This window comes from Lissotriton helveticus, chromosome 4_1, assembly GCF_964261635.1.
Source record: "Lissotriton helveticus chromosome 4_1, aLisHel1.1, whole genome shotgun sequence".
In the NCBI taxonomy this organism is placed as follows: domain Eukaryota; kingdom Metazoa; phylum Chordata; class Amphibia; order Caudata; family Salamandridae; genus Lissotriton; species Lissotriton helveticus.
The window spans coordinates 1,885,513,199-1,885,539,292 of NC_136063.1; the positions used below are offsets into that span (position 1 = coordinate 1,885,513,199).

The 26,094-nt window shown below is 46.2% G+C and overlaps 1 protein-coding gene across 1 annotated transcript in view; it reads right to left on the reverse strand.

Moving 5' to 3' along the window:
* The window catches only part of LOC144829413 (sodium- and chloride-dependent neutral and basic amino acid transporter B(0+)-like), a 545,621-nt gene extending 520,633 nt beyond the window's left edge, over positions 1-24,988 (reverse strand). Inside the window, exon 1 of the mRNA XM_078688536.1 lies at positions 24,828-24,988. Coding sequence (XP_078544662.1) covers positions 24,828-24,896 — 69 coding nt within the window. The 5' untranslated portion in view covers positions 24,897-24,988. The remainder of the gene's footprint in view (positions 1-24,827) is intronic.
* Positions 24,989-26,094: the final 1,106 nt, after the last annotated feature.

The window sequence follows — 26,094 nt, forward strand, 5'->3', positions numbered from 1 at the left end:
TGGGGGCAGAAACCCACACTAGCAACACCACTGTGGGACTCCCAAATGCTGGGCAACTTATGGAAATCAAAGGGATTTGCCAAGTGGGGACTTATTGGGATCTCGCATATCAGGGACCTTTGGGACAAGGGAGAGGTGAAACCCTATACCACACTTCAACAAGAACACAAACTAGTGAATTCAGAACACTTTTGCTACGCACAGGCCCGTCATACCCTTCAATCGCTTCTTCGAAGGGGTTCCTCCCCTCCTGAGGCCTTCCCACTGGAGGACAGGGGGAAACATCCTTTACAACGCAACTTTTACCACGCAGTGCCTTTACGACGCAACTTTTACAATGCAAACCATTACAACGCATTGCGCTGGGGGGCGCTCTAGGATAGGGAATAAGTTTAATTTACTATCCAACACCTTCCCTAGTGTCCACGGGGACTGGAGTTGGAATAGTAAATTAAACTATTCACTATCCAGCACCCCAAAGAGCTATGCCAAAAAAACAATATCTCTAATTTACAAAAAGCTAATTAACAATATGGAAAACCCCGCCACGCACTGCGGGAAACATGGGTGAGGGACGGCATTGAATTGGACGATGAGGAGTGGTAGGAGGCAGCGTCTTCCCCGTGTATGGCCGCAATCCCAGCACGCCTTAGATTAGTACAAATCAAAATCCTTCACAGAGTCTATGTCATGGACCACAACTGCTACGTATAGGACTATCCGGGGGGGAGACTGCAGATGGGGATGCACACAGCTAGGCACATTTATCCATATAATTTGGGACTTTTTTTTTTGGTCGGTCCACCAGAGTGCGCCAGAGAGCTGTGATTGTCGGAACGCCAGAGACAGAGCCGGAACCAGAGCACCAGCACGCAAAACGGAGTCGCTGCTGCTGCCGGTGAAGCCGGAGAAGCGTGCTCCCAACGCACCTCTAACGAGCTTCCTACCCCGGTTCCAGGCGTCCGACCGGCTGCAGGTTACAGGTTATCGGCTCGTTGTTTGTTCCGGTCGCCCCAGCCGGGGAAGCCGCAGAAGCCGCTGGAGCCTGCTGTAGCCGCGGAGAGCGGAGAGCCGCGGAGAGCCGCCGGAGAATTGAAGCAATCCTCCCTCCCCCCCCCCTCCTGTTGTCATCCGCATCGCCACCCGCAGCGCCGCGAGGGAGGTTCGGAGGAGGAGTGGAGGAGTGGAGGAGTGGGGGAGTGGAGGAGGCATGGCAGCGGAGCTGTAAATACCGGTGAGCAAGGGGGGAGCAAAAATAACCCTGGAACAGCAGTGAAGTGCGAACCGAGCTGCTCCTGCTTCAGCTGCCACCACTACAGCTCCCATCCTCGCCCTTAGTTACACGAGGCGAGGTGCCTGCAGAGGAGCAGGCTGAGGGGCAGATGGCTAATGAAAGCAGGTGGATCAGATGCCAACGGAGGTCAGAGCTCATGTTACAGCAGAGCGGTCTGTAACCACTGAGGAGAGCTGAGAGCAGTGAGCAGTGAGCAAGGCACGAGATCCCAGTTCCCCTGTGTGTACTTCTGCCTCTGCCAAGGGAGCCAGTGGGGAGAAGTAGGGTAGCAAGAAAAGCTACCGCATGTCAAAGGAGCAGAGGAGTTGAGGCGCTGAGCCTCCAAAATTCTGCTGAGAAGGCATCGCCGAGAAAGTGCCACTACAGTGCGATAAACTTATTGGCAAGTATCAGGCACCAGGCATCAATCATCAGGCGGCAGGAGCTAGTCGCCTGCACTAGGAACGCACATCCCTTAAGCCCCATTAGATCGACCATTTGTCAAATACCAGCCACATTGCCGGAGGCTGCTACTGAGGCTGATCTTTTCGCCGTGTTGAAAGAATAAATACCCTCCCATCTACCGTAATGGCCTTTACCAGCACCCAAGCGGCTATCCTCCTGACGGCAGCTGCTCAACTTTGAACCATCGCCCCTCCACACTGCCACGGTCCATTGCTATATCCAACAGCTAGCTGTGATAGGCTGACGGGCGGGAATTTGGAAGAGCAGACAGGCTTGGAGGTAAGCCTAGGTGTTTGGGTCCGCCGTGATTGTTGGGTTGGCGGAGTAGGGGGGTAGAGAGCAACGCGAAAAGAAGAGAGGGAACAGAGCGCAGGGAAAATAGACAAGGGGAAAGAGCCCTTTGCGGAGTTGCCATTGCAGATTTGGCAGAAGTAGTGGAGTGGATGTGAGAGTAGGGGCTGAGTGAATCCACTTAAGCGCCAGAGGATCATAGACAGTCAATAACATTTTAAGCCAGACTGTCAGTCCGACAGAACACCAGAGTGGCCGAAACATTACTTACATCGGCAGGAGGTTTTTTAACATAACACGCAAAGATTTCGAAGTCAACTAAGTGGTAGGAAATCATTTCGAACCACAGCCCCAGGAACATGAGGTCAGGAAAAATACGAGAAGTACCGACATATAAACATAAGAAAAGAGTGGCTAAAAAAGATCAAAGTAAACAAGTAAGCAAAAACAAAACAAAGGAGATTGCCGGTAAGGAGCAAAAGAGCCTGATTCCAGTCCCCTGCCCAGAACCTTTCAAGTTCGGGGAGAAAAACCTAAGGCACAAATTTCATTTCCTAAAAGATCAAATGGCGGCAATCTATGTGAAAACAGAAGAAGAACAAAGTTTACAAAGCCCTCTAAAACCAATAAACATGACCACACCGATTAAGGGGGAATCAAAAGATCAGGCACAGCGAGAAAAGCAGTCACAACCCAATCAAAGTAAAGATCCGGAAGGCAGCATGGGTACACTGCCACGAGAAAAAGTAACAATAAAAAACTGGTTGCTAAAAACAACAGCACAGATCCACGCTCCCACTAGCCAACTAATGTCCACACCGGACAAGACTTACAATGAAGAAAATGGAAAAACTCAAACTTTAAACAACGACCAAAGTCAAATCGAATGCCAAACAATATCTCAAGAGTATATACAAAAGATAGCCTGTTCAAGATCTTTCTCAATTTTTGAAGAAGAGGAACTCCTGAAGATGCTAGAAGTAAACACACACAATACAGCGGAAATAGGGGGAAATATGCAAGTGGTAAAAAAAGACACAGACCCGGCAAAAATAACAGAAGAGGTAGATACACGGGAAATCACCTCAATCCCTAAAAAATCAAAATCCAGTCCTAGTCAATGGAAGGAATACAAGACCGAGAAAAGCTGCCTACCACAGGGAAACGTCAAAAAACACTCACCCATAACAATTTCCTCCGCCAGTGGTTTTGAGTCCATAACAAAGGCCCCGATGCAACCAATAAACACACAGATGGTTCTCTGGAGTGAATCTCTTTTAAAGAGTTTACAACAAACAATAGATGTCCTGAATTTTCAATCTGATAAACTGGACGTTCAGGTGGACTTGATGAATCTAATCGCTACGCATATAGCAGGAATAAATACTAAGCTGGATACAATTTCAGAACATATTACAAAAGAAACAATAAAGGAAACTCAAACAAAGACTAAAACAATGGAACCAAACTTTGTCTGTGGGAAGATAATAGATAAACTGGCCTCTTTACCAACAATTTTGTCAGAAATTCTACGTGTGACACATACAACAAGGACTTTGTAGAAGCCTCCTACCAAGAATTGAGGGTCGAAGTCGCAACGATCGAAAACAAAATGGAAAAAGCCCAATTATTGAGAAAGAAATGGTCATAACTCTAGACGAAGTAAGTGAAACAAACGAAAGAGGACAAGGAAGCACATGCGTCATCTGTCATATTCAAAACCCAAACCAAAAGACAACGTAAACGAGCTAGGAAAACAAGGAAGAATGTTGCCAAATCCAAACATGAAAGTCTAAATTATCCTATATTCACTCAAAGGAGGAATAAGAGTCCAATTGATCAAAAAGAAAAAGTTTGACTCAACAGAATTAAAAAACCATGAGGTTAACACAGAAGAAATTTCTGAGCCGCTGAAAAATTCAAGGTATACAATGACAACGGAAATCATTCAACAGAACTCAAAAAATGAAGTTAGCAGAGAAACAAAAAGAATAATGGATGAGTCAGTAAAAATTCAAGGAGGATTAGGAAATAAACAGCAAATACCTCAGGAAAAAGTGCAAATACAAGAAGGCCCACGGGGTTCTAAGAAGCAAGAACATTTCAAATTGACCGCAGGGGAATTCGATGGAAAACAATTCAACCAAGTCAAAAAAGAAATTTCTCACGAAGTCCAAACAGAACAACCGATGAGGATGAACTCCCAATTAACAATCACGGTTGGAAACAAAGGAGGGATACATAATGTCCCCCTTGAAGTATCACAAATGGATTTAGAGAGGCCGATCACGACCCATAGATCAGTCTAATCATCAGTAATGTACCGCAACGAAGTAGCGACAACATTAAGGGCAAGCCCTTTTGAAGTATTCACTGATGAACACCCAGGGCAAGAAACACTCTTAGTCCAAAGAGAGGACAGAAGTAATCTCACTCAGAATCAGAACCCCCGAATGGTTGCCAAAGAGACAGGACGCACATTATTATGCAGGCCGGAATACCCGACAAAAGGAAAAATGGACACTCTGAACCGGGGGAATATACTGAGGCTATTTAGAGAGATCCCAAAATTAAGGGAAATAACTTCAAACGACCTCATAGTAGTAGAGTTCGTTCAAACGAACAAGGACACAGAATGTGAAATGAGCAGCACAACTTGGGCATCAAAGGAGATAACGGACCTCATCTTTTCCACACGAACAGACTTTGCAGCATGGGGTATAACACTAGTTTACCCAACTCCAATAAAGTATCCATACCCTCTATTAAACAGTGTGGCCCCCCTAGTAATAAACAGAAAAGGAAAAACATCTTCCATCTTAAGAGGAGCAAGAAATGAGACAATCACCCAACAAATAAGGAGGGAACCCGTGCCTAACAAGACAACAACAGGGCAATGTAATCATCGAGCGGAGGAAGACCAGGATTGGTCTTGGATTCCACAAGCATTGAATTCTCATCGCTCCTGATGGGATCAGTCCACGCCACATAGAGCAAGAAAGAAACATCGATGAATGTAAGAAAACTGAAAGGAAAATAAGTATCTGCTCTTGGAACGTACATGGTTTAAAAAACATGGAACAAGATCAAGAGACAATTGCCTTTCTGGGAACATTCGATTTAATATTCTTGCAAGAAACATGGAATGTTACCCCCAGACAAATCATAGGATATGAAGAACACCATGTGATGGCTGAAAAAATCGCAAAATATGGACATCCAAGGGGGGGGTTTGTCTACATATATAACTAATAACTTCACCTGGAAGTCCGAGATAATGGATTCAGGGGAAAATTGGATACAAATCATAAAGTTAGAAAATAAACAACTCACAAAAGAAGGCAGGTGGAAGCTATTGATTCTAAACGTTTACATCCACCCAGAGAAGTCTACAAAAATCAAAAAACTGTTAGAATTAATAAACCTAATAAAAACATTACAAATAACTCACCAATCCTACAGGATGCTGATTACAGGTGATTTCAACAGTTAGCTGATCAGTCAAGAATAAAAAAAGCAATATCAAAAAAATAAGGAACGATCTAGAATCTTTGGGACTTCCCACGCTGAACGGAAACATAAAGGGTGACCAACCCGCAAAAACCACCTATACATGTGGAAATAAAAAATCCACAACAGACTTCACTCTAATTAGCAACGAGCTCTCACAGCAGGTCAACCATTTTTGCATCATACCTCGTCCAGAAAGCGATCACTTTCCGCAAGAAACAATACTGAGTTTAAACATCCAACATAAAGCGAGTATCGTGTCGCTAGCTACAATCCCGGAAGTTAACAAACTCAGGAAACTCAAATGGAGAGGCAACATAAAAACGAAATAATGGAATTTGTGTACACACTCGCAGAAACCACAGCGGCCCTGGAACACCATAATCTTGCAAAAAATTAGGAAAACACACACTTGCTAGAAAAATTCCCCGCAAAAGCAGTAGTAAATCCTACATATGACATCTATAAACAGCCATGGTACACCTCCAAGTTAAGAGACAAAAAAAGGGAAATTGTAAGAAAATTAAGACAAAAGGCTGCAATAAATAGGCAGGGAAAAGACATAGTGAACAGTGGGATACAGAAATTGCGAAAAGAATACAAAGATGCATGTGGAAAGGCAAAAAGGCTATATATCGGGAAAATATGGGAAGACCTGCTTAGGAAAAGCAAATTACCAAATAGCAGTGAATTCTGGAGCTTGATTAACAATCTATCAAAAGGAACTGGGGCGCAGCAAAACATAGGTATAAGTGAAACATCATGGTTACAATACATAGACGCCCTATATAATACCCACACACCGAATATCTGGTGTACAGAAGTAAGAAATGACCTAACTAAGGGGACAGTTTCGGGAAAGATAGAAACTACGCATGTCATAGACAAATGGGAAAAACAAACACCATTAACAACAGTGAAACAAACAACCTTGTTGATAAAAAAACTAAAAGCCAAAGGAGCAGCAGGCCCCAACGGGCTACCAAACGCCATATTTAAACAAGATCCTGACTTCTGGACAAATTATCTCACCCCACTTTTCAATCAACTATTTAGTGACAAAAATATACCAGGATCCTGGTATGGCAACATCTTCCACCCTATTTACAAAAACGGGAGTAGATTGGAACCCGGGAACTTCAGGCTGATAGCCCTCATCGATGTAGAGGCAAAACTCTTCTCATCATGTATATTACGGCATCTTCAGGAATGGATAAATAAAAACAAATTAGTCCCGAAGTTCCAAACAGGTTTTAGGGACGGTATGGGATGCACTACAAATCTTTCCGTTTTGGCGCTGTTAACAGAAAGAGCTGCAAAAAAGAAGGTAGGATTACTGGCATGCTAATTCGATCTAAAATCAGCGTTCGATAGAGTACCAAGAGATCGGTTATGGAAAAAGTTAGAAGCTTGGGGACTCCCACAGAAGCTTACAGATATAATAAAAGCCTTATATAGTGGAACATGGGCTAAAGTAAAACTGGGAGATGGAAGAATAATATCATCACAAATACACATAAGAAATGGCCTAAAACAAGGCTGTGTACTCTCCCCAAGTCTTTTTAACGTATACTTAGCCGATTTATATAGCCACCTTCAACAGGTAAATGGTCATCCACCAAAATTGGGAAACAAATCGATTCAGATTCTGCAATATGCGGATGACATTGTGGTCCTAAGCCATACACCGATTGGCCTGCAGAGGGTCATAAATAAATTAATAGAGTACTTTGACCTAGTAGGTTTGGAACTTAACGATAAAAAAACAAAGGTTGTGAGATTAGCGGGCCCAAGCCAAGGATCTTTTAAATGGTACGCAAAAAATACTCATATCGAGGAGATATCCACATATAAATATTTGGGCATCATACTGTGCAGAAACATGTCCATGGTGGATCAAAATCGGGATGTCACGGCCAAAGCCCAATCACTCATTTTTGCTTATAAACTGTTCCAAAAGAAACTACAATGCCCCTCATATGGTCACATTTTAAAAGTAATGGCAGCTCAAGTGTTACCTACCCTGTCTTATGGGTTAGAAATATGGCACGGGAAAGAAATCGACATCTTAAATAAATTACAGATAAGAGTATACAAATCTGTGTTTAATCTTTTCAAAGGAGCATCCCCAGCACAAATACGCCTGGAATTCGGCCTACAAAACCAAGTCTACCAGAGGAAAGCTATCTTTGCAAAATGTTGCTGGAAATTTAGAGCATCGGAAATAGGTACACTAAACAACCTATGTTGGCTAGAAATCAAGAAACAATACGAGGAAAAAGAACCAAACACCTGGGTCACCTATTTGCGAACTGCCCTCGAAGAACTAAACATCGAGGAAGTTTGGAACAGCCAGTTGGAACGGGCATCGTTTAACAAAATTTGTAAATTAAATGCAAAGTCACTATCCCTGGTAGAGGACAAAAGAACCTTGGCTAATCGCCGACATGCCTGGACAATAATTAATTCATATAAAAGACTAAAACCACAATTTTATCTAGAAGCTCACTTCCGGCTATCGCTTAAAATGAAATTCATGGCATATAGACTGGGCGATCATTGCTCAATGGACCTAATCCCAACCTGGAAAGTAAAAAAGCAAGAAAAGTAATGCCGCCTCTGTGGGTATCACACAGAAAGCTTGTATCATCTATTGTGCTCTTGCGAGACCCTAAAAGCCGAAAGAAGAACTATGCTGAAATCAGTTTTAAACGCCTTAGGAATACGCACCTGTAGGCAGGCAGTCACAAGTTGGTTGGGTGCATCTTCGAACATTCTAATATGCCGTGGAGTAAAATTTATGACTTTTGTAGAGACTTTACTATCAAAAATTGAAACTGATTAAATTTTGAATCTAGAAAGCGATCGTGTTTTAGGATTCGTAAAGTTTTGGTGATTTATGTAATTTTATCTTGTTTTTACATTTATGGTTATTTATTGTATACTTTAAGGTTGTGAAAAACCAAATAAAGTCAAATTTGAACTTGAACTTGAAACAATTGAATAATAATAATTGCTTGAACATATAATTTGGGACTGCAAAAACATCCAATCCTACTGGCGAATGGTACATGAAGTGATCTGCGAAGTACCAGCAGTCACTCTCCGCCCGGAGGCTCGTAGGTGCCTCTTAAATATCTGGGAGCCCACAGATTAAAAAAATCATTTAATGCAATGGGTAACACTTGGGCTAATAGTTGCGAAAAGGAACGTTGCACAGCTCTGGGGAGCGGTTCATGCACTCACAATTGTAGACTGGGAGAAAGACCTCAATTGGTACATGTACAGGGAAAAGACAGTCAACGTGACCCGAGGTTGCCCCCAAAAATGATCCAAAATTTGGAACCCCTGGAAAGCATACGGGGAAATATATGTAGCCCACCCCGTAGCATTGAGGACAATGAGGCTCCTACTCCATATCATCCAATGGAAAGCAATATGGTATTTGGTATCACTGTCTGTCTCCACTGTATGCACACATGTTCACTCCTCTGTACTGCATGTATTATATCGATGATTGTTAATAAAAATAAATATTTAAAAAAAAAATATTTTATAAGTACTTTACATATATCTACAGGACCCCCACCCCAGGAACACCTTGGAGAGTCTTTAGGGGTTCCGAATATGTACAATTATTGCATATCCTCCCTCCACAGTGCTCCTACCACCAAAGTCGATTTTGGGCAGCACTTTATCACACTGTGGGGAGTGAAATGTGCCATTTCACATAACCCAGGGCATATAAAACTTATCTTATGAGGGTGCTCCTTATAATTAACTGATACACCACCCCTGGTACACCTAGGGGAGACCCTGGGTACCTAATATGCCCAAATATTGTAGGTTAAGCATTTTTTTATTGGCCCAAACACCAAAGTCAAGTTTGGGCACACTTTGCTTTTTAAAAGCGGTCCTGCAACACTGGGGTACTTTTAAACTGACCTCAGGCTTCAGCAGTGTACATATGCAGGTGCAGAAAGGGCTGCTGGCCTCTAAACTGCCATGCCCCATTATAGACTAGGGACTGATAGGTAGTTTCAATCCCTCTGCCCTATTATGTACTAGGTCCTTATAGGGTAGGTCATGCCAATTACAGGGGGTACCCCAACCCATAGTTTACCCTAGTGTATGGAGGTGTTTTCATTGTATTCTAAATGTGTCTCTTTCGGCATAGCACTGGCTCAGGGCCTGGTTAGGTGGGGCCCAGGGTCAGCCAGAGTCAGTTACCACCAGTACCAGTCAGCAAAAGGTTTAGGGGTGTCAGGGCATAGGAAGACTTTCTAACAGGGGTGCAAAATGGTGCCCTAGCCTTGGGAAGCCACCTGCATATGTAGCCATGAATATAGGCTGACCAAACCCATCTTCACTTCTAGCCAAGTGCGCCCTCCAGGCGTCTTTCTGTGGTGTCATCCAAAAATCACTGTCAGTTTCCTCCTTACTGTATTTAGGTGGAAGAGACACCACAAGATATAATGTGTCCAGAGAAGTTAATGATGCGAGAAGGTAGTTGAAATCGACCCTCTGTGGATGGCTGAGTTGAGCATTTCTTTCTTCCTCTGAATGACCCTATTTTCCAAGGCCCTGCCAGGCGGCCTCAGCCCTCATGTTGTTTTCTTACCCAAGCCTGGTTGAAAAAACCAAACATGCCTGCTTTCAGGCCTCTGGAGGGATACGTGTCAGCTTCAGAACCGTATTACCATAATGTTCATGAAAACCACGCACTTCGTGCTGTGCAGGCAGAGACGAGGCCTCTCCTTAAGTGTTTCTTTTATCTGCTGCCTCACCAAGAGGAGAAGGTAGATTATTGTGTTACCTGCCTGAAACGCCTGGCATTACATAACAAAAAATACAAGCTGCGTCTCGGGTTTGCTTCAGACTGTTTTCCTAAGAGCAGAGATGCGAGCTCCCACCATACATTGATTTAAAAACAGTGTAGCTGCATCCCCGGATTTTACTTTTAAATGATGATGACCTTATAAGGGTTGTAATGTTTTCTAATTACAGCTGCCCTGCCACTGCTCTTTCAAATATTCAAATATTTCAAGAGCTCCCATTTATAGATGCCTTTCGCCATATTACATTTTAAACAATTTCTTCATCAACATTTGCTGTGAAATGCACCATTTTGTCTTCTATGTTTCAAATGTATCTTGCGGCAAACCCCGCTAAATGATGTATTGCGCTTGCCTGCTGCGCTCACTGTCAATCACACTCGCGATTAACCCCTTACGCGTCACCACTTTCAAAGGTCATTACCTCCTCGTCCTGTCTCCCCGTCCCATTCCTGACAAGTGAGCAGCTAGTCTGCTCTACAGAAACCCCTACCTAGCTGAGCTGTTTGCACTTCCCCCTAGGATGACGTCACCATTAAGCATGGGCGGATTTTGCGAATTGGCAATCCGCGAAATTGCGTATTTACGGATTCGCAATCCGCAAAATCCGCGAACTCTCGTGACTTTGCGGATTTTTTTTTTGTGTTCGCAAGGATTTCTGCCAGTTTGCGAGGATTTTGTACCAGTTCGCAAACGCGAACTTACTTTTCGGGTAGCAACGGTCGCGAACATGTTGTTTCTACATCTGGTTCATCACAGCACCCTCTGTTTCACCACTGCCACCCTCTTTTTCACCACTGCCACCCTCTGGCTCACCCATGCCACCCTCTGTCTCACCCATGCCACCCTCTAGTTCATCACTGTAGATTATGGGTGGAAAAGCACACCTGCCCTGCCTCAACTGACATAAATGAATTAGGGGCTGATTAATGTGTTACTGAATTTGAACTTCCTGGCTGGAACCTGCTTCCTTATCTGTAATTGCTTTCTCTGAGCCTGCTGTGAGGGTCAGAGCAGGGTCATAGAATAGTTGCAAGTAGGCAACTGAACTCTGGAGGGGCCCCTCAGGAAGCACTACAGGGAATGGTTACTAATGATAAGATTGAACTTTTGCACCTGCTGAGTGCTTTCAGTTTTGCAAAAATCCAAATATCCAGCAGCATCCACAAAAAGTAATCCTTCCAGGTCAAGATCCCTGGCACCTGCTTCCTTATCTGTAATTGCTTTCTGTTGCAGTGTAATTTTTTTAACAGGACCTTTGTTGTATACTTGTAGCTATTCTCTGAGCCTGCTGTGAGGGTCAGAGCAGGGTCATAGAATAGTTGCAAGTAGGCAACTGAACTCTGGAGGGGCCCCTCAGGAAGCACTACAGGGAATGGTTACTAATGATGAGTTTGAACTTTTGCACCTGCTGAGTGCTTCCAGGTCAAGATCCAAATCAAAGTGACCAGCACATGAAGAAAGCACTGAGAGGAGCCTGCTGGACAGGAACAGGAAGTTGGAGACTGTGGGGCACTTCCTTCCTCCCACCCCCCCCCCCCAAAATGGACTCCTTGCAAAAAAAAAGTGCAGGCAAATGTCAACCTGAGGAGTTATTCTAATAAAAATCATAATTTTCAAGGTTTATGCTGCCTGCTGGTGGATTTCTTGTGCGAAATTGCAAATTTTGCAATCTCGCAAATGCGAGATTGTCGCTGCCCGCCGCATCTACGTTTTCGCGAGTGTTTACTCCCGCGAAATTGTATAGTATTCTAGTTGGCAAGTGCGACCAAGCAAAAAAATCCGCTTCGCACGGATTTACGAATTTTCGGTAAGTTCGCGGATTGCGAATTTACCGAAAATCCGTAAAATCCGCGAGCGGAACGGATTTTACGCCCATGCTTAGTCACCATCATGTGACTATAAAGGGGGAAGTGCATCAATAATCACGCTGTTCTTTTTTTTCTGCGGCAGATGCCTGTTACCTGGCTGTGCTGTGCTGTGATATCTCGGAGTTTGCCTCGCGTTTTGGTAAGTTCTGTTTGTTTTCATTTAGGCGGCCTGCTCTAGCGGACGCCCGTTGTTTACTTCTGTGTGTTCCCCCCGCGCTGCCTCTGCCAGCGGTCTGCCCTTTGACACGCGGTTCGCGTTAGCGGCCGTTTTTCAATTCCCGCTCTTACCTTGTTGCTTTGGCCTGCTTGAGCGGCCGTTCCTGGTTATGTTTCGAGTCCCCGTGTGCCCTGCTTTAGGGGGCAAGGGTTTCTGAGTGTGGAGGTGCAGCGCTCGTGTTTTCACGGTGCGTTTGGGGGGCGAGTCTGGCTGTTGGCTGTGCCTTTTGTGCCGGCCCACTTTTCCTGCTCTCGTGGGCCTCGGGACTTCGTGTCTTTTATATGGGGTCCTTCCTGCATGGTTTTTGTCCTTGCTTCTGCCTGAATTTGATGTTTTTGGACTGGGCTGGTTGCTGGAATGGATTCCGAGGCTTCTTCCTCTGCTGCCCCTCTTGATGCCATGCACCTCCTTATTAATGAGGCTAAAGCTGCTTTCCTGGCTAGGGACGCGGCTGGGCCTCCTCCCAAGATGCCTCGTGTCTCTTTGGATCCGCAGGCTGCTACTGAGGAGGACATTGGTCCTGATGATGAAGAGGGTGTACGTGGTTGATTTGTTCAGGGTGCTGAGCTCGCCGACTGTTCACCCATGTGCGGTCCAATTTGGGCTTCTCTCCTCCTGCGGATACTGTTTTGGAGAATGACTTCTTCACGCAGTATGTCCAGCCTGCTCCTGACTCTTTTCCTTTGCACGGGGCGGTGCGTAATGTGCTGTCTCACGAATGGGAGGAGGTGTACAAGTCTACTTTTCCTCGTTTCCTGTCCAGGCGTTACCCTCTTGAGGGTTTTGCTACTGAGTTCCCTCAGGCTGTGAAGGTTGACAATTTGATGGCTGGCCTTTCCTCTCAGGGTTTGGTCGTTTCTGAGGACGCGCTTCCTGCGGACGCTGTGGATACGCGTGCTGAGGGGGCGGTGAAGCGTTCTTATGCTGCTTCTAATTTTTCTGTCCGGGCGACTGCGTATTCTAACTATATGGTTCAGTCGCTTCTTAAGGATTTCCAGTCCCTGTCGGTTCTGATGAACGACAGCGAGGATGCCTCGCCTCTTTTGTCTCTGATGGAGTTGCAGGTGCGTTACCTATCGGATCTTTCCTTTGACAATTTGGGGGCGGCGGCGGCTGCTTCTGGTGCTTCCATTGCTGCCCGTCGTCATATTTGGATGCGTTCCTGGAAGGCGGACTCTTCCCAGAAGTCGGTCCTCCTTAAGTTGCCCTTTGAAGGTTCCAAGGTGTTCGGTCCTCAGCTGGAGGGTATGGTCAAGCAGTCTGCTGAGAACCGCAAGCTGGTGGCTCCGGTCCGCCCTCCTTCTCGGGGTCGTGGGTTTGGTTACCGTCGCGCTTTTGGGCCTCCTGCTCGTGGTGCTTCTCAGCCCTTTTGTGGCAGGGTTCGTGGCCGGGGGGCCCCTGGAAGTGCCAAGCCCCGGCCCGTTACCGGTGTTGCCACCCCCGCTTCCTCCTCTTCTCAATGATTGTCTGCCTTTGCCAGTTGGTGTTATACAGAACAAGGGGAACCCAAAGTAGCAATAGGCCTGGGACCTTGGGAGTATACAGTGTTTCAAAAGACAATGGTCACAAACAGCAATTCAAATATCAAGGCAAAAAATAAATATAGACCAAAATTGGAATCTATATTAGATGTCCAGCCGGACAATTTTAATAGTTAATACAGTCAAATGTGGCAAAAGTATCAAACAATTTCCAAGTGGGACACAAGCCTGTGTCCAACTACCACATATATACAGACATAGAAAAACAAACAAATACAAGGCAAGAAAAAGGTCTGTAAATTAGTCACAGTTAAAACAGACAATTAATAAATAAATACACGGGATCCCGTATTAAAAAGGGATCGAAACGTCGTCGACAGCTTACACTTGATGATTTGAACACCTTTTTATTGCAAAATCACAAAAAGTGTATTTAATTATTAATTAATCTTCGTCCTGTTTTGGATCTGAAGCGGGTCAATCGCTTCGCTTCGTTGTCCACCGTCCGTTCAAGATGGTGATGCTCCAGTCCATCCTGCCTCTGGTCCTGCCGGGGGGCTTCCTGGCATCCCTGGATCTGATGGATGCGAATTTGCGCATTCCTGTCCACCCGGAAGACCAGAGCTTTCTCCAATTTGCTGTAGGGGCCCTGCACTATCAGTTCCGGAAGCTCCCTTTCGGCCTTTCATCGGCACCCAGAGTGTTCACCAAGCTCTTGGCCTATCTGGTGGGTATCCTTCATTACAGGGGACTACTGGTGTTTCCATATCTGGATGATTGGTTGATTGTCTCTCCTTCTTTTTCACAGGCTCTTTCGGATGTGGACCAGGTGTGTCTTCTGCTGGGTTCCTATGCGTTCCTTATCAACCACAGGAAGTCATCCCTGGTGCCCTCCCAGTCCCTGAAGTTCCTGGGAGCTCTCTTCCGCATGGACATGGACATGGTTTTTCTCTCGCAGGAGCGCCAGTTGACTTTATTTCGTCATCTTTCCTGGCTTCTGTCCCAATCCCGGGTGTCTGGCCGTATCTGGTTACGGAGTCAGGGGGAAATGGCGTCCACTCTGCATCTCCTTCCTTGGTCCAGGCTACATCTGTACCCCCTGTTGCATCATGTCCTGTCGCACTGGGATCCTGCCTCCTTGGACTTACGGACTCTGATCCCTGTCACTCCGGGGATTCGGGCAGATCTCCAGTGGTGGTTGTCCCCTCTCTCTCTTTCCCGGGGGTTCGATCTCCTTCCACCTCAGTCTGTGGTCGTGTTGTCCACGGATGCCAGTGCTTTGGGGTGGGGTGCCGTTCTGGGTGCCTCCAAGGCTCAGGGTCGGTGGTCCAGTTTCGAATCCCTCCAGTCCTCGAACTGGAAGGAGTTGAGGGCAGTTTGGTTGGCTCTTCTTTGGTTCGCTCCTCTCCTTCGGGGTCGGGCGGTCTCTGTGCAGACGGACAATCAAGTGGTTCGTTCTTATGTGAATCACCAAGGGGGCATGTGTCGTGCTCTGTTTCTCCTGTCCCGGAGGATTGGCCTTTGGGCCGAGTCTAATCTTTTGTCTCTGACAGCGGTCTATCTTCCGGAGAAGGAGAATGGGCCTGCGGATTCTTTGAGCAGGGTGTTCCCCTCCTCGGTGTCCCTCTGTCTGTCCCCGGTTCTGTTCGATCTGATTGTCCTCCGGTTCCGCCTTCCTTGGCTGGATCTTTTTGCCTCGGAGGAGTCCGCCCTTCTTCCTCGGTTTTGCAGCATAGATCCCTCCCCGTTGGCCTGGGCTACCGATGCTTTCTCGATTCCTTGGTCGAGGGGTCCGCTGTTTGCCTTCCCTCCGTTTGCCTTAATTCCGAGGGTCCTACGGAAGATTTGATTGGATCGGGCCGAGGTTCTCCTAGTGGTTCCGGAATGTTCTCAGCAGTCTTGGTTCCCCCTTCTGCTGACCTTTTCTGTTTGCCCGCATTGGCGGTTTCCCCAGTCTCCCTCCCCGCTGCGGACTCCTCTTCTCGGGGTTGCCTCCCTGTGTCACCTCCGGCTGGGGGTTTGGCACTTGAGAGGTTGAGTTTGCTGGGTCTGGGTTGCTCGGTTGAGGTTGCCCGATGTCTTCAGCTTTCTCGGCGTCCTTCCACCTTGAAGTCGTATAACCGTCACTGGAAGAATTTCTCCCCCTGGTGTCTTGTGAGGGGTCTCTCTTCTGCCTCCTGTGAGGCCGTGAAGGTTTTGGACTTCTTGCAGGATGGTTTCGTCTTGGGGCTTGCGGTTTCTTCACTGCGGGCCCAGTGGGCTGCCATTCTTGCTTTTCGGGGTTCCTCTGTTTCCTCTGTCTCCCCGTTGGTGGCTCGCCTTCTATGGAGTTTCTTGCTTCAGCGTCCTGTCTCTCGTTCTCCTGTGCCTCATTGGGATCTTCCCTTGGTTCTCCGGGCTTTGACGGGTCCTCCTTTCGAGCCTTTGGACTCCGTGGCCCTGAAGTTCCTTTCTGCTAAAGTTATTTTCCTGGTGGCCATTACTTCTGGGCGGAGGGTTGGTGAGATTGGGACGCTGATGGCTTCCCCCCCCCTTCTTGCGCTTTTGCGATGATAAGGTCATTCTCCGTCCGAGTCAGTTCTTTCTTCCTAAGGTGGTGTCTTCTTTTCACTGTCAGGAGGATATTGTTCTCCCGGTGTTTTTTCCGGCTCCTGTCTCTCCTGAGGAGGTGCTCCTCCATTCGTTGGATGTGCTGAGGGCTCTCCGCATCTACTTGGAGCGTACGGCTGGTTTCCATAAAGTGGATTCCCTATTTGTCACCTACGGCCTCTCGGGGCGGGGGCTTCGGCCTTCTTTGTCCACCTTGTCTCGTTGGGTCCGGGGCGCTGTGGTTTCTGCTTACGATTCTGCCCACTGTCCTCTGCCTTCTTCTGTTCAGGGTCGGTCGACTCGGAGCGTGTCTTCCTCCTGGGCCATGTTCAAGGGGGCCTCGTTGAAGGACATTTGCAATGCTGCCACGTGGGCTTCTGCCCATACGTTTGTTGCCCATTATCGGCTTCGGTTGGGGATGGCGGCCTCTGCTGCTTTTGGGGCTAGTGTCCTTTCTGTGGTACATGATTTGTCATCTGTACTATTTTCTGTTGATTGAAACTGGACCTGTTTTTTCTCAAACTGTTTGGTCTGTTTTTTTCTTACAATCACTGTGTTCTTGGGTATGGGCTCACTTGTCAGGAATGGGATGGGGAGACAGGACGAGGAGGTAATGCCCGGTTACTCACCGTTAATATCCATTACTCCGAGTCCTGGTCTCCCCGTCCCATTCCTGAACCCTTCCCTCCCTCCCTGGTTTGGGTTTTCTTTGGGTGATTGTCTGTTTTTCGTTCTGGGTTCTTTGGTATTCTCAGGGTGATTATTGATGCACTTCCCCCTTTATAGTCACGTGATGGTGACGTCATCCTAGGGGGAAGTGCAAACAGCTCAGCTAGGTAGGGGTTTCTGTAGAGCAGACTAGCTGCTCACTTGTCAGGAATGGGACGGGGAGACCAGGACTCGGAGTAATGGATATTACCGTGAGTAACCGGGCATCAGCCTCCACTGAACACCACACAGTGTTGTCAGCTGCTGGGTGTTCAGCAATGTCTCACCGTCACCCGGGTTCAGAGAGTGTATCTCTCCTAGTGCCGTTTGCTGACAGGTCAACCATCCACTCACGGCGGCAGACTGGAAACAAAATACACCGTAATATTAGTGATTGCCCTGTTTTTTCCTCCTCTCTAAACGGCTAAGAATTGAAAATGTTGCAAAGATAATAGTGCAGCTGTGCATAGAGGGAATGATGTGCTGTCTGTCAGTGGTGATTACCAGCTGCTGAGGTCCAGTCAGACCCCCCCCCACCCGCTCCTTTACCATAAACCAACATCGAAAGTGAGAATACACGTCTCACACCTGCATTGTGCTGTTGATTAAATGGCAGCATTGAATGAAAGTACAACTAATGAAGTAGTGACAGGTGTTGTGAGTGGGAGCTGTCAGGTCTTTGCGTCACAGGCAGCTGTTGTAGATTAGGGTCAATCTACTGGCACTACAATAAGTGAGCCATACATGGCCGTGCCTGGTAAAACTGACGCCTTTGGACAGGGATCTTACTAAGGCTGAATCTCTATCATTCTGTGACTAGTAGATGCACTTCCAGTAGTGGTGGACGTTTGTTAACCTTACACGGTAAGTGCTCCTAGGCCTCCTGCATTAGAGACTTTAGAGATGATCCTTGGTTTGTTTAACACTGCTTCATATACTGCATGTAATCACATTCCTTGCTAACATCCATAAAGGTAAACTCGTCTTTAAAAGGATAATATGCATTACATGTTCTATGCCGAAGTATACACCTGGCTTAAGTCCATTATGCCTCTCGAAGTAAGTATAATATAACATCATTCCTCACAACTTTATTAAATTCCTGCCATGAAAAGTCTGGCATGTTAGCATTTAAAATGTTTCCAGGGTGCTGGTGATAGAAGAAAGGAAACAGCCAAGTGAAACCATGGAATCAGCTCACGAGTGTTGAAGCTGTTTTTTTTTATAGGTTTGCTGCATTTTAATCAATGAATAATCATAGATATAGCATACAAAAATGAATACAAAAAAATAATTTTAATCATAATAGATTAATCATAATAGATAATGATAGTAATGATTGAATAACATTTAAAGTCCTTTTTACAGCCTCATATTGCAAGAAATGAGCGAATGTGTGCCATGCATCTGATTAAATGGACATAACTGCTTCATCGCATGTATGAATGATGCCTTGAGTGACACTCACGGAGGCTCACATTAGGCAATAAAATATCACAAATAAGCACACTGCTAACATTTAAATGTTACACATGAACAACCTTAAACTTAAACAGCTGTAATTAATAAATACACAAATAAATTAATACCTATGTGATAGACAGTTTACTTCTGCCAAGCAGTGGCGGCTCCTCCACTAAGGCGGAGGAGCGTTGACCACTGTTCAAAAGGAAAAATACAATAAAAAGAACTAATCGTTATTATCATTGTATTTTTCCCATGGAAGGAATGGCTCATAAGGCAGGGTCGGGCAGAGCTGGGGTAGGAGTGGTTTTCACTCCCTAAGTGCACAGAATTGCTTGTCTGGCACTCTTGGGCCGACAAAGCCGTCCTGCACACTTTATATGTTCCCCACCGGGCTTCATTACACAGCCGGGTGACGAAAATGCAAAGTCTCCCTGTCCCTGTCTGAGAGCCGAACGCCGGAGTTCAGACGAATCGCAACGCTGCATTGCAGCATAGTGATTGGCTCAGGAGAGCATATGTGCCTGGGTGCTGCTGGCTGGGACTGAAGACCAGAAAATGAGGGGGAAGGAGGAGAGGCAGCCGTCAGTCCATTTCCCGGTAACTCCTATTTTTTTCCGTTTCCCTCCGGCGCCCCTCCATCCTCGGCAGGTACAAGCCGCTACTGGTGCCAAGGAATTTCATGAATATAAGTTATCTCTACACAGCTTTAAATTACACAAGCACTGGCTAAGGCAATCGGTCTGGCATTATCAGCAATCCATTTGGCTTTACCGTTTCTTGTTTTGTTTTTTCATGGTTTTTGAAAAATGTTATTATTGGGAAAGTTGCCAGGCCTTCCTCAATCTAAACAAAATGTATAAAGGCAATTTAATTTTTCGGTTTCAAAAAGCACACATTGCCATTGAAGTCCAAGGTACCTACAGGAACTCTCTGTGTGTATGATGTGCTCCTTGTCAAACAGAAAAATGCAGTCTCTCACATTGAAGTTAGCCAATGGCTGAAGAGGGGTGGCCCATTACTGCATGATGTATGTGTTAGGTTTGGGAGTCTCTAGTTGGCACAGGTAGGTAGGGACCCTTGCCTCTAGTCAGGATAAGGGGATTACACTCCTAAAGAACCCCCGCTCACCCCTTAGTAGCTTGGCATGAGGCCAAGACACAGGCTTATCTCAGAGGCGGTGTGTTAAGCATTTGTGACCGCATACAGTAACTACAGATGGACACCACACAAGGTTTTATATCCCAAAATAATTATGCCTTATATAGAGTTACCACAAGACCATAAACGACAAAAATACACAATACTATTACTTTAAGATGGTAGATTTTAGCTTAGTTCAGTTAATAATAATAATAAATAATAATAATAATAATAATAATCCACATTTGTAAAGCGCACAATCACCCGTTAGGGTCTCTAGGCGCTGGGGGCCGTCGGGAAGATTAAGCAAGCTATTGCCCAGAGTCACATGGTGCTGGGCTAACCTGCCGCCGGCGCTGGGGATCGAACCGTGATCCCCAGATTCCAGCGTCAGTCGCCCTGGCCGCGGCGCCACACCTCTCCCAGTTCAGTTCAGTTCTTAGATGCGACACTTTGCGTCAATGTACCTTAGGTTGCATTGCGCTTCGTCGACAAGCAATGTCGCAGCGAGGGAAATGCAGCAAAGTTCAGGTGCAAAGAAATAAAGACGTGAAGATCTTCCAGATATGGCACGCTTCTCGGGGATGCGAGAAGTTCTCGGTTTGATGCGTGGACTGCAGCGGCGACCCTCTTGTTCCGCGATGTGATGGCAGCTGATCTACTTGCGACACTCTTCTCCCACGATGCATGAAGCTTTCGCACGATGTGACAACTACAGCGACGACATCCACGATGCTCGGCAGCAGCTCCACCGGCGGCACGCTTCTCGGGGGATGCAAGGGGCTTTTCTTCGATGCAGTGCAGTACGACAGTTCCAGCGGCGACACCCTCCCTTGGAGTCGCGACAGCAGACACAGCGACACGCTCCGACCTCGTTGCGAGATTCTTCTCTTGATGCGGTGCAATGTGACAGCTACAACGGCGACACCCTCCTTCAGAGTTGCGACGGCAGGCAAAGTGACAGCGACACGCTTCTTGTCGTTGAGTAGCGCTTCCACCTCCTTGCAACACGCAGCTCCTCAGAAGGCCCAAAATAGCAGCAGGTACTTCTAAAGAACTCTGGGGAGCTGGGGGTTGAATGAAGTGTGTTGTCCCTAAGACTTCAGCAGGAGGCAAGCTCTTTTCCAAGTCCTTAGAGAACCTTCACAAGTTGAAAGCAAAGTACACAAAGTTCCTTTCTCCTTCCTTTGGCAGCAAGGCAACCTCTGCAGGCCAATTCCCCAAGCAGCACTTCAGCTTAGGAATAGTCTCTCCTCAGTTTCTTCAGGTTCCTCTCCTTAGTAAAGGTTTCTTCTTGTAGTCCAAAAGTGATCACATTTCATGGGATCAGGGTTCCAATATTTATACCCCAAAATGCTTTATTCTCTGAGGGAAGAGGGGCCTTTGCCCAGTGCAAACCAGTTCTGAAGCACTCTGTTTACCAGACTTCTCCTTTCCTTTCACAGTGCAGGGCAGGCACATCAGACGCCCTACAGGAGGTGGAGCCAGCATTGTGGAAGGTAAGAACAGTCCTGGAGCACTTTGTTTACAGGACTCCTTCTCTTCTTTCAGTGTGCAGGGCAGAGACATCAGTTGCTCCCCAGGGGTGGAGCCAGCATTGTGGAAGGCAGGCACAGCCCTATTCAAGGTTCAGGTGCAACTCCTCACACCATCTAGATACAGATCTCTCTATTCACCACTGGGCTGACTCAACCTTTCTCTTGGAATCCTCCAGACCTGTCACTCACAAAACAAGACAAAGGAATACACAACCTAGCAGAGGCTGGCTTTGGATAGTTATACAAGCAAATACCTACTTTCTAAAAGTGGTATTTGCAAACACAGAATGTTAAAACCAACTTCACTGAAAGATGTATTTTATCATTCTGTGTTCAGGCATACTAAACTCGAATTTCTACCATGTACCCTAAGTCAGTTAGGATTATAAAATGTAATAATCTATCTGCCCATACTGGCCTATGGAGAACTAGTAGCCTTGCAATAGTAAAAACTGAAAATGGCTGTAATTCACTATTAGGACATGCCACACACATCAGGGCTTGTCCTACCTTATACTTACAATGCAACCTGCCCATGGGCATACCATAGGGGTGACTGATATGAAGACAAGGGAAGGTTTAGGGACTGGCAAGTGGGTGCACTTGCCCAGTCAGCATGACAGTACCAGACTGCACGCAGGCTCTGCAATGGCAGACCGTAGACACATTTTACAAGGCTGCTTCTGTGGGTGGCACAACCAGTTCTGCATTCCCACCAGCAGCATTTGGATTTACAAGCCCTGGGCACACTCAGTGCACTGTACTAGGGTCTGACAAGTAAACCAAATAGCCAAACATGGAACCACTGATTAATACATCAATTTACAATAGGGAGCACTTGCACTGTGGCCCTGGATATCAGTGGCACAGTGCCCAAACATCTAATATCAACTAAAACACATGAGGCAACAGCAAAAAATAGAAGGGAGACCAACACCAAGTGTGCCAGGTCTAACAGTATGCTGTTGTGAGAAGAATTAAAATGTGGAGGACACCAGTGCTTTAAATGGGGGGGAAATAGTGTAGGTATTCATTGAAACATGGCCAGTGGGCAGGACTTGGGGGGTGGGACTTAGGATTTAGGCCTAGATTTCTGTACTGGGATGAATGTATGACATTGTTCTGCATTCTGTCCATCAACTGTTATTTTTGCATTTGTCACCCCGAGGGGGATGGGTATGCTCAGACGTGAGTCCCATGCTCTCCACACCACTGGAGTCAAGCTATCCCGGCTGAAGACGGCTGATAGCCAGAAACCGGTCCTAGGATGCTTGATTCCGGTCCAGGAAAGACATGGCTTGGCAGTTCGGGCTGGACTGTTCCCATGAGGCACAGGGGCAAGGCTGATTTGCATATGGCCATGTCTGAACTTGGGTGGTGTGGAGTCCAAAAAAACGATGGATTTAGGCCCAGATCTCTGTACTGGGGTGAATGTATGACATTGTTCTGCATTCTGTCCATCAACGGTTATTTTTGCATTTGTCACCCCGAGTGGGATGGTTATGCTCAGACGTGAGTCCCATGCTCTCCACACCACTGGAGCCAAGCTATCTTGGCTGAAGACAGCTGATAGCCAGAAACCGGTCCTAGGATGCTTGATTCCGGTTCAGGAAAGACATGGCTTGGCAGTTCGGGCTGGACTGTTCCTATGAGGCACTGGGTCAAGGCTGATTTGCATATGGCCATGTCTGAATTGGGGTGGTGTGGAGTGCAAACAAAATATGGATTTAGGCCCAGATCTCTGTACTGGGGTGAATGTATGACATTGTTCTGCATTCTGTCCATCAACTGTTATTTTTGCATTTGTCACCCGAGTGGGATGGGTATGCGCAGACGTGAGTCCCATGCTCTCCACACCATTGGAGTCAAGCTATCCTGGCTGAAGACGGCTGATAGCCAGAAACCGGTCCTAGGATGCTTGATTCCGGTCCAGGAAAGACATGGCTTGGCAGTTCGGGCTGAACTGTTCCCATGAGGCACAGGGTCAAGGCTGATTTGCATATGGCCATGTCGTAACTGGGGTGGTGTAGACATGCCGACACTTATTGACTTCGATACTACTTGCAAAAACAACAGTTGATGGACAGAATGCAGTTCGGGCCAGACTGTTCCCATGGGGCACATGGTCAAGACTGATTTACAGACGCGGGTCTCTTGCTCACTTTGCCACTGGATTCAAGCTAGCCTGGCTGATGAAGGGTGCTACCCAGAAACCGGTCCCCGGATGCTTGTTTCCGGTTCAGGGAAGAACTGGCTTGGCAGTTCGGACTGGACTGTACAGGGTCAAGACCGATTTGCATAAAGCTGGGTCTGAACTGAGGTGGCAAAGTGAGCTAAAGAATGATGATGGATTCAACCCAGATCTGTGACTGGGGGTGAGTGTCTGAAAAGTTTCAGCACTCCGTCCATCATCTCATTGTGTTTGCTTTGATACTTCGTGCAGGATACTACTTGCAGCACATACCAAAACACCGGGGAAATGTATTTCAATAAACAAAGCAGGATTGTATACTCTTTATACACAACGAAAGCCAAGCACAGCGATATTTTAACATTTCCGTGTTTTGTAATATGCGCAACATCAATACTGTTAATTGCTGTTGCTTGGCAAAATTTTATATATTCTCGAGTGACACAGAAAGAAACAAGCAGACATGCACACACAAAGCATTCCAGACATTTACTTGAATAGAACTTCAAAGAGTATCTCTATTCTCTCCCCATTTCTCCAGTTTTTGGCTCACACAAAAACAATCAGAGGTAAGCACACAGGCAAGCAGACAAACATACACGGACAGTTAACAAAATAATCCGGCAGAATTAAAGCCATTTGAACCTGGTTACCTCCCACATCTTTCTTAATTACTCTGTCACCTGGCTGCCTCGATGTCTGTGTTTGCAACATGGCATGATGGTGAACAACCAGACTGTATGCAAATGAGCCCACGCTGAATTGTTCATCTGGGCTCGGCTAAGATCTACAGAAGTGCCTTGGCTATCAAAGAAAGGCTGCCAGCACTAGCGTTTCATGAGTACCAGTACTCTCCTTGGCAGAAGAGAAGTGCCGGTACTCAGAGTGATAAATCTAAGAAGTGTGAGTACTCAGTACCGGTGAGTTCCGGCCCATTTAAAGCACCAGATGACACAATAGTCATCTGATGGCTGAAGAGGGCTGGCTGAAAACCTCTAAAAGTAAGCATATTATACATTTAGATCTTAGTAAAATTAAAAGGTCTTGGCAAACGCCGGACCTAAAAAGAGGGTATAGTAGGAGGAGCCATTATGCATGTTTTCAGCAGGCTTTTCTGGGTCTTTAGTGGAAATTGGAATTTTACATCACAATAATACCATTTTCATTTAGTTTAGGGATTGCAGTCGAGGCTGCAATCAGTAGAAACATTTGATTTCCAGTACTTCAATTTATTTTGAAAATGGTACATACCTTATCTTTGCTGTTGTTTTTTCGACAGCACCTGAGGCAGGCAGGGAGTGAAATGTTTCTCCAACCCATTCTTGAGAGCGACCAGCAGCCTCAAAGGGAGCTGTGACTTGTGCCGGGAGCTTTTGCTTCAGACTGCTTCCCTGGATCGTGTTAAACTTGAATACACCTAACCAGGAAGTTCATGTCATTTACCCTTCCCGGATTCCTAATGACAGGCTGCACAGCAAACCAACACCCATTGTGTGGGAAATTAGGGTGACACAAGGCGAGTGCCTCCCTTTGAAAAAAAGAGCTATTTTGTAACTCCAGTTCTTTTATTGCAGTTAGTAAAATGCATTTGCTGATTGTTCATTATTTTGTAATGATTTCTAAAGACAAGACTGCGTATATTTAGTATACGGCAGGGGAAATATAGACCACTGTTTCAGCTTGTATTTGTAAACCATCGTGTATTTAATTACTTACGCTGCATTTGTGCAACGAGACAACAGCTCAAAACGGATCGTGTATTACAATATAAATATTACATTACCTTTCCGAGCTAATAATCAAAGTCACGCAGCCGACGGAATCACTTCAAGATATTACTGAGAAGTGGCAGAAAAGAGTATTTGAGCGGTGACTCTTAGAGGCCTGATATGGATAAGGGCCTCCTTACACGTGCCCACCCCCACAGGGGGAAAAGAACAAGTGAGGGGCTGATGTTATTTCTGCACCCACTGAGCTAATGATACCAGGGCCTCGGACGTCACGTGCCATTAATCGCGAATTACAGGATGAGCCTGGAGAATTGACTAAGCAATGAGGAATTACAGGTGAAATGTTAATTCTGCGTCTGATTTTATTGTAATTCCTCGTTTTCCCTGCTGTGTCAATTGGAGATTTCATCTGCTTTCAATGGGGTGGGTGTATGTCCGGTCCACAGTAACTTTGCAGATCTCACAATTCCTGATGGAACCGGGAATGAAGATGGTCTTATTACGAAGGACTGTGGGGGCTTATTTATGAGAGCCATGCCCCACTTTCGCACTATGTAAAGTGGTACATGCATGACGCAGGAAACTGAATCTGATTTATGAAGCTGCGCCTCATAAATCATGAGTAAGGCGACACAGCTCAAATCGCTGCATCGCCTTACTTTGCGCATGGGAGGTGTCCCGGGGCGTTGCGTGGGTTTTTCCACCCAACACCCATGTATTTTGACACTGCCCTACATTTACAAAATCATGCACCCCTGGGGAAGTCCCAAATCCATATGCCTCCTGAG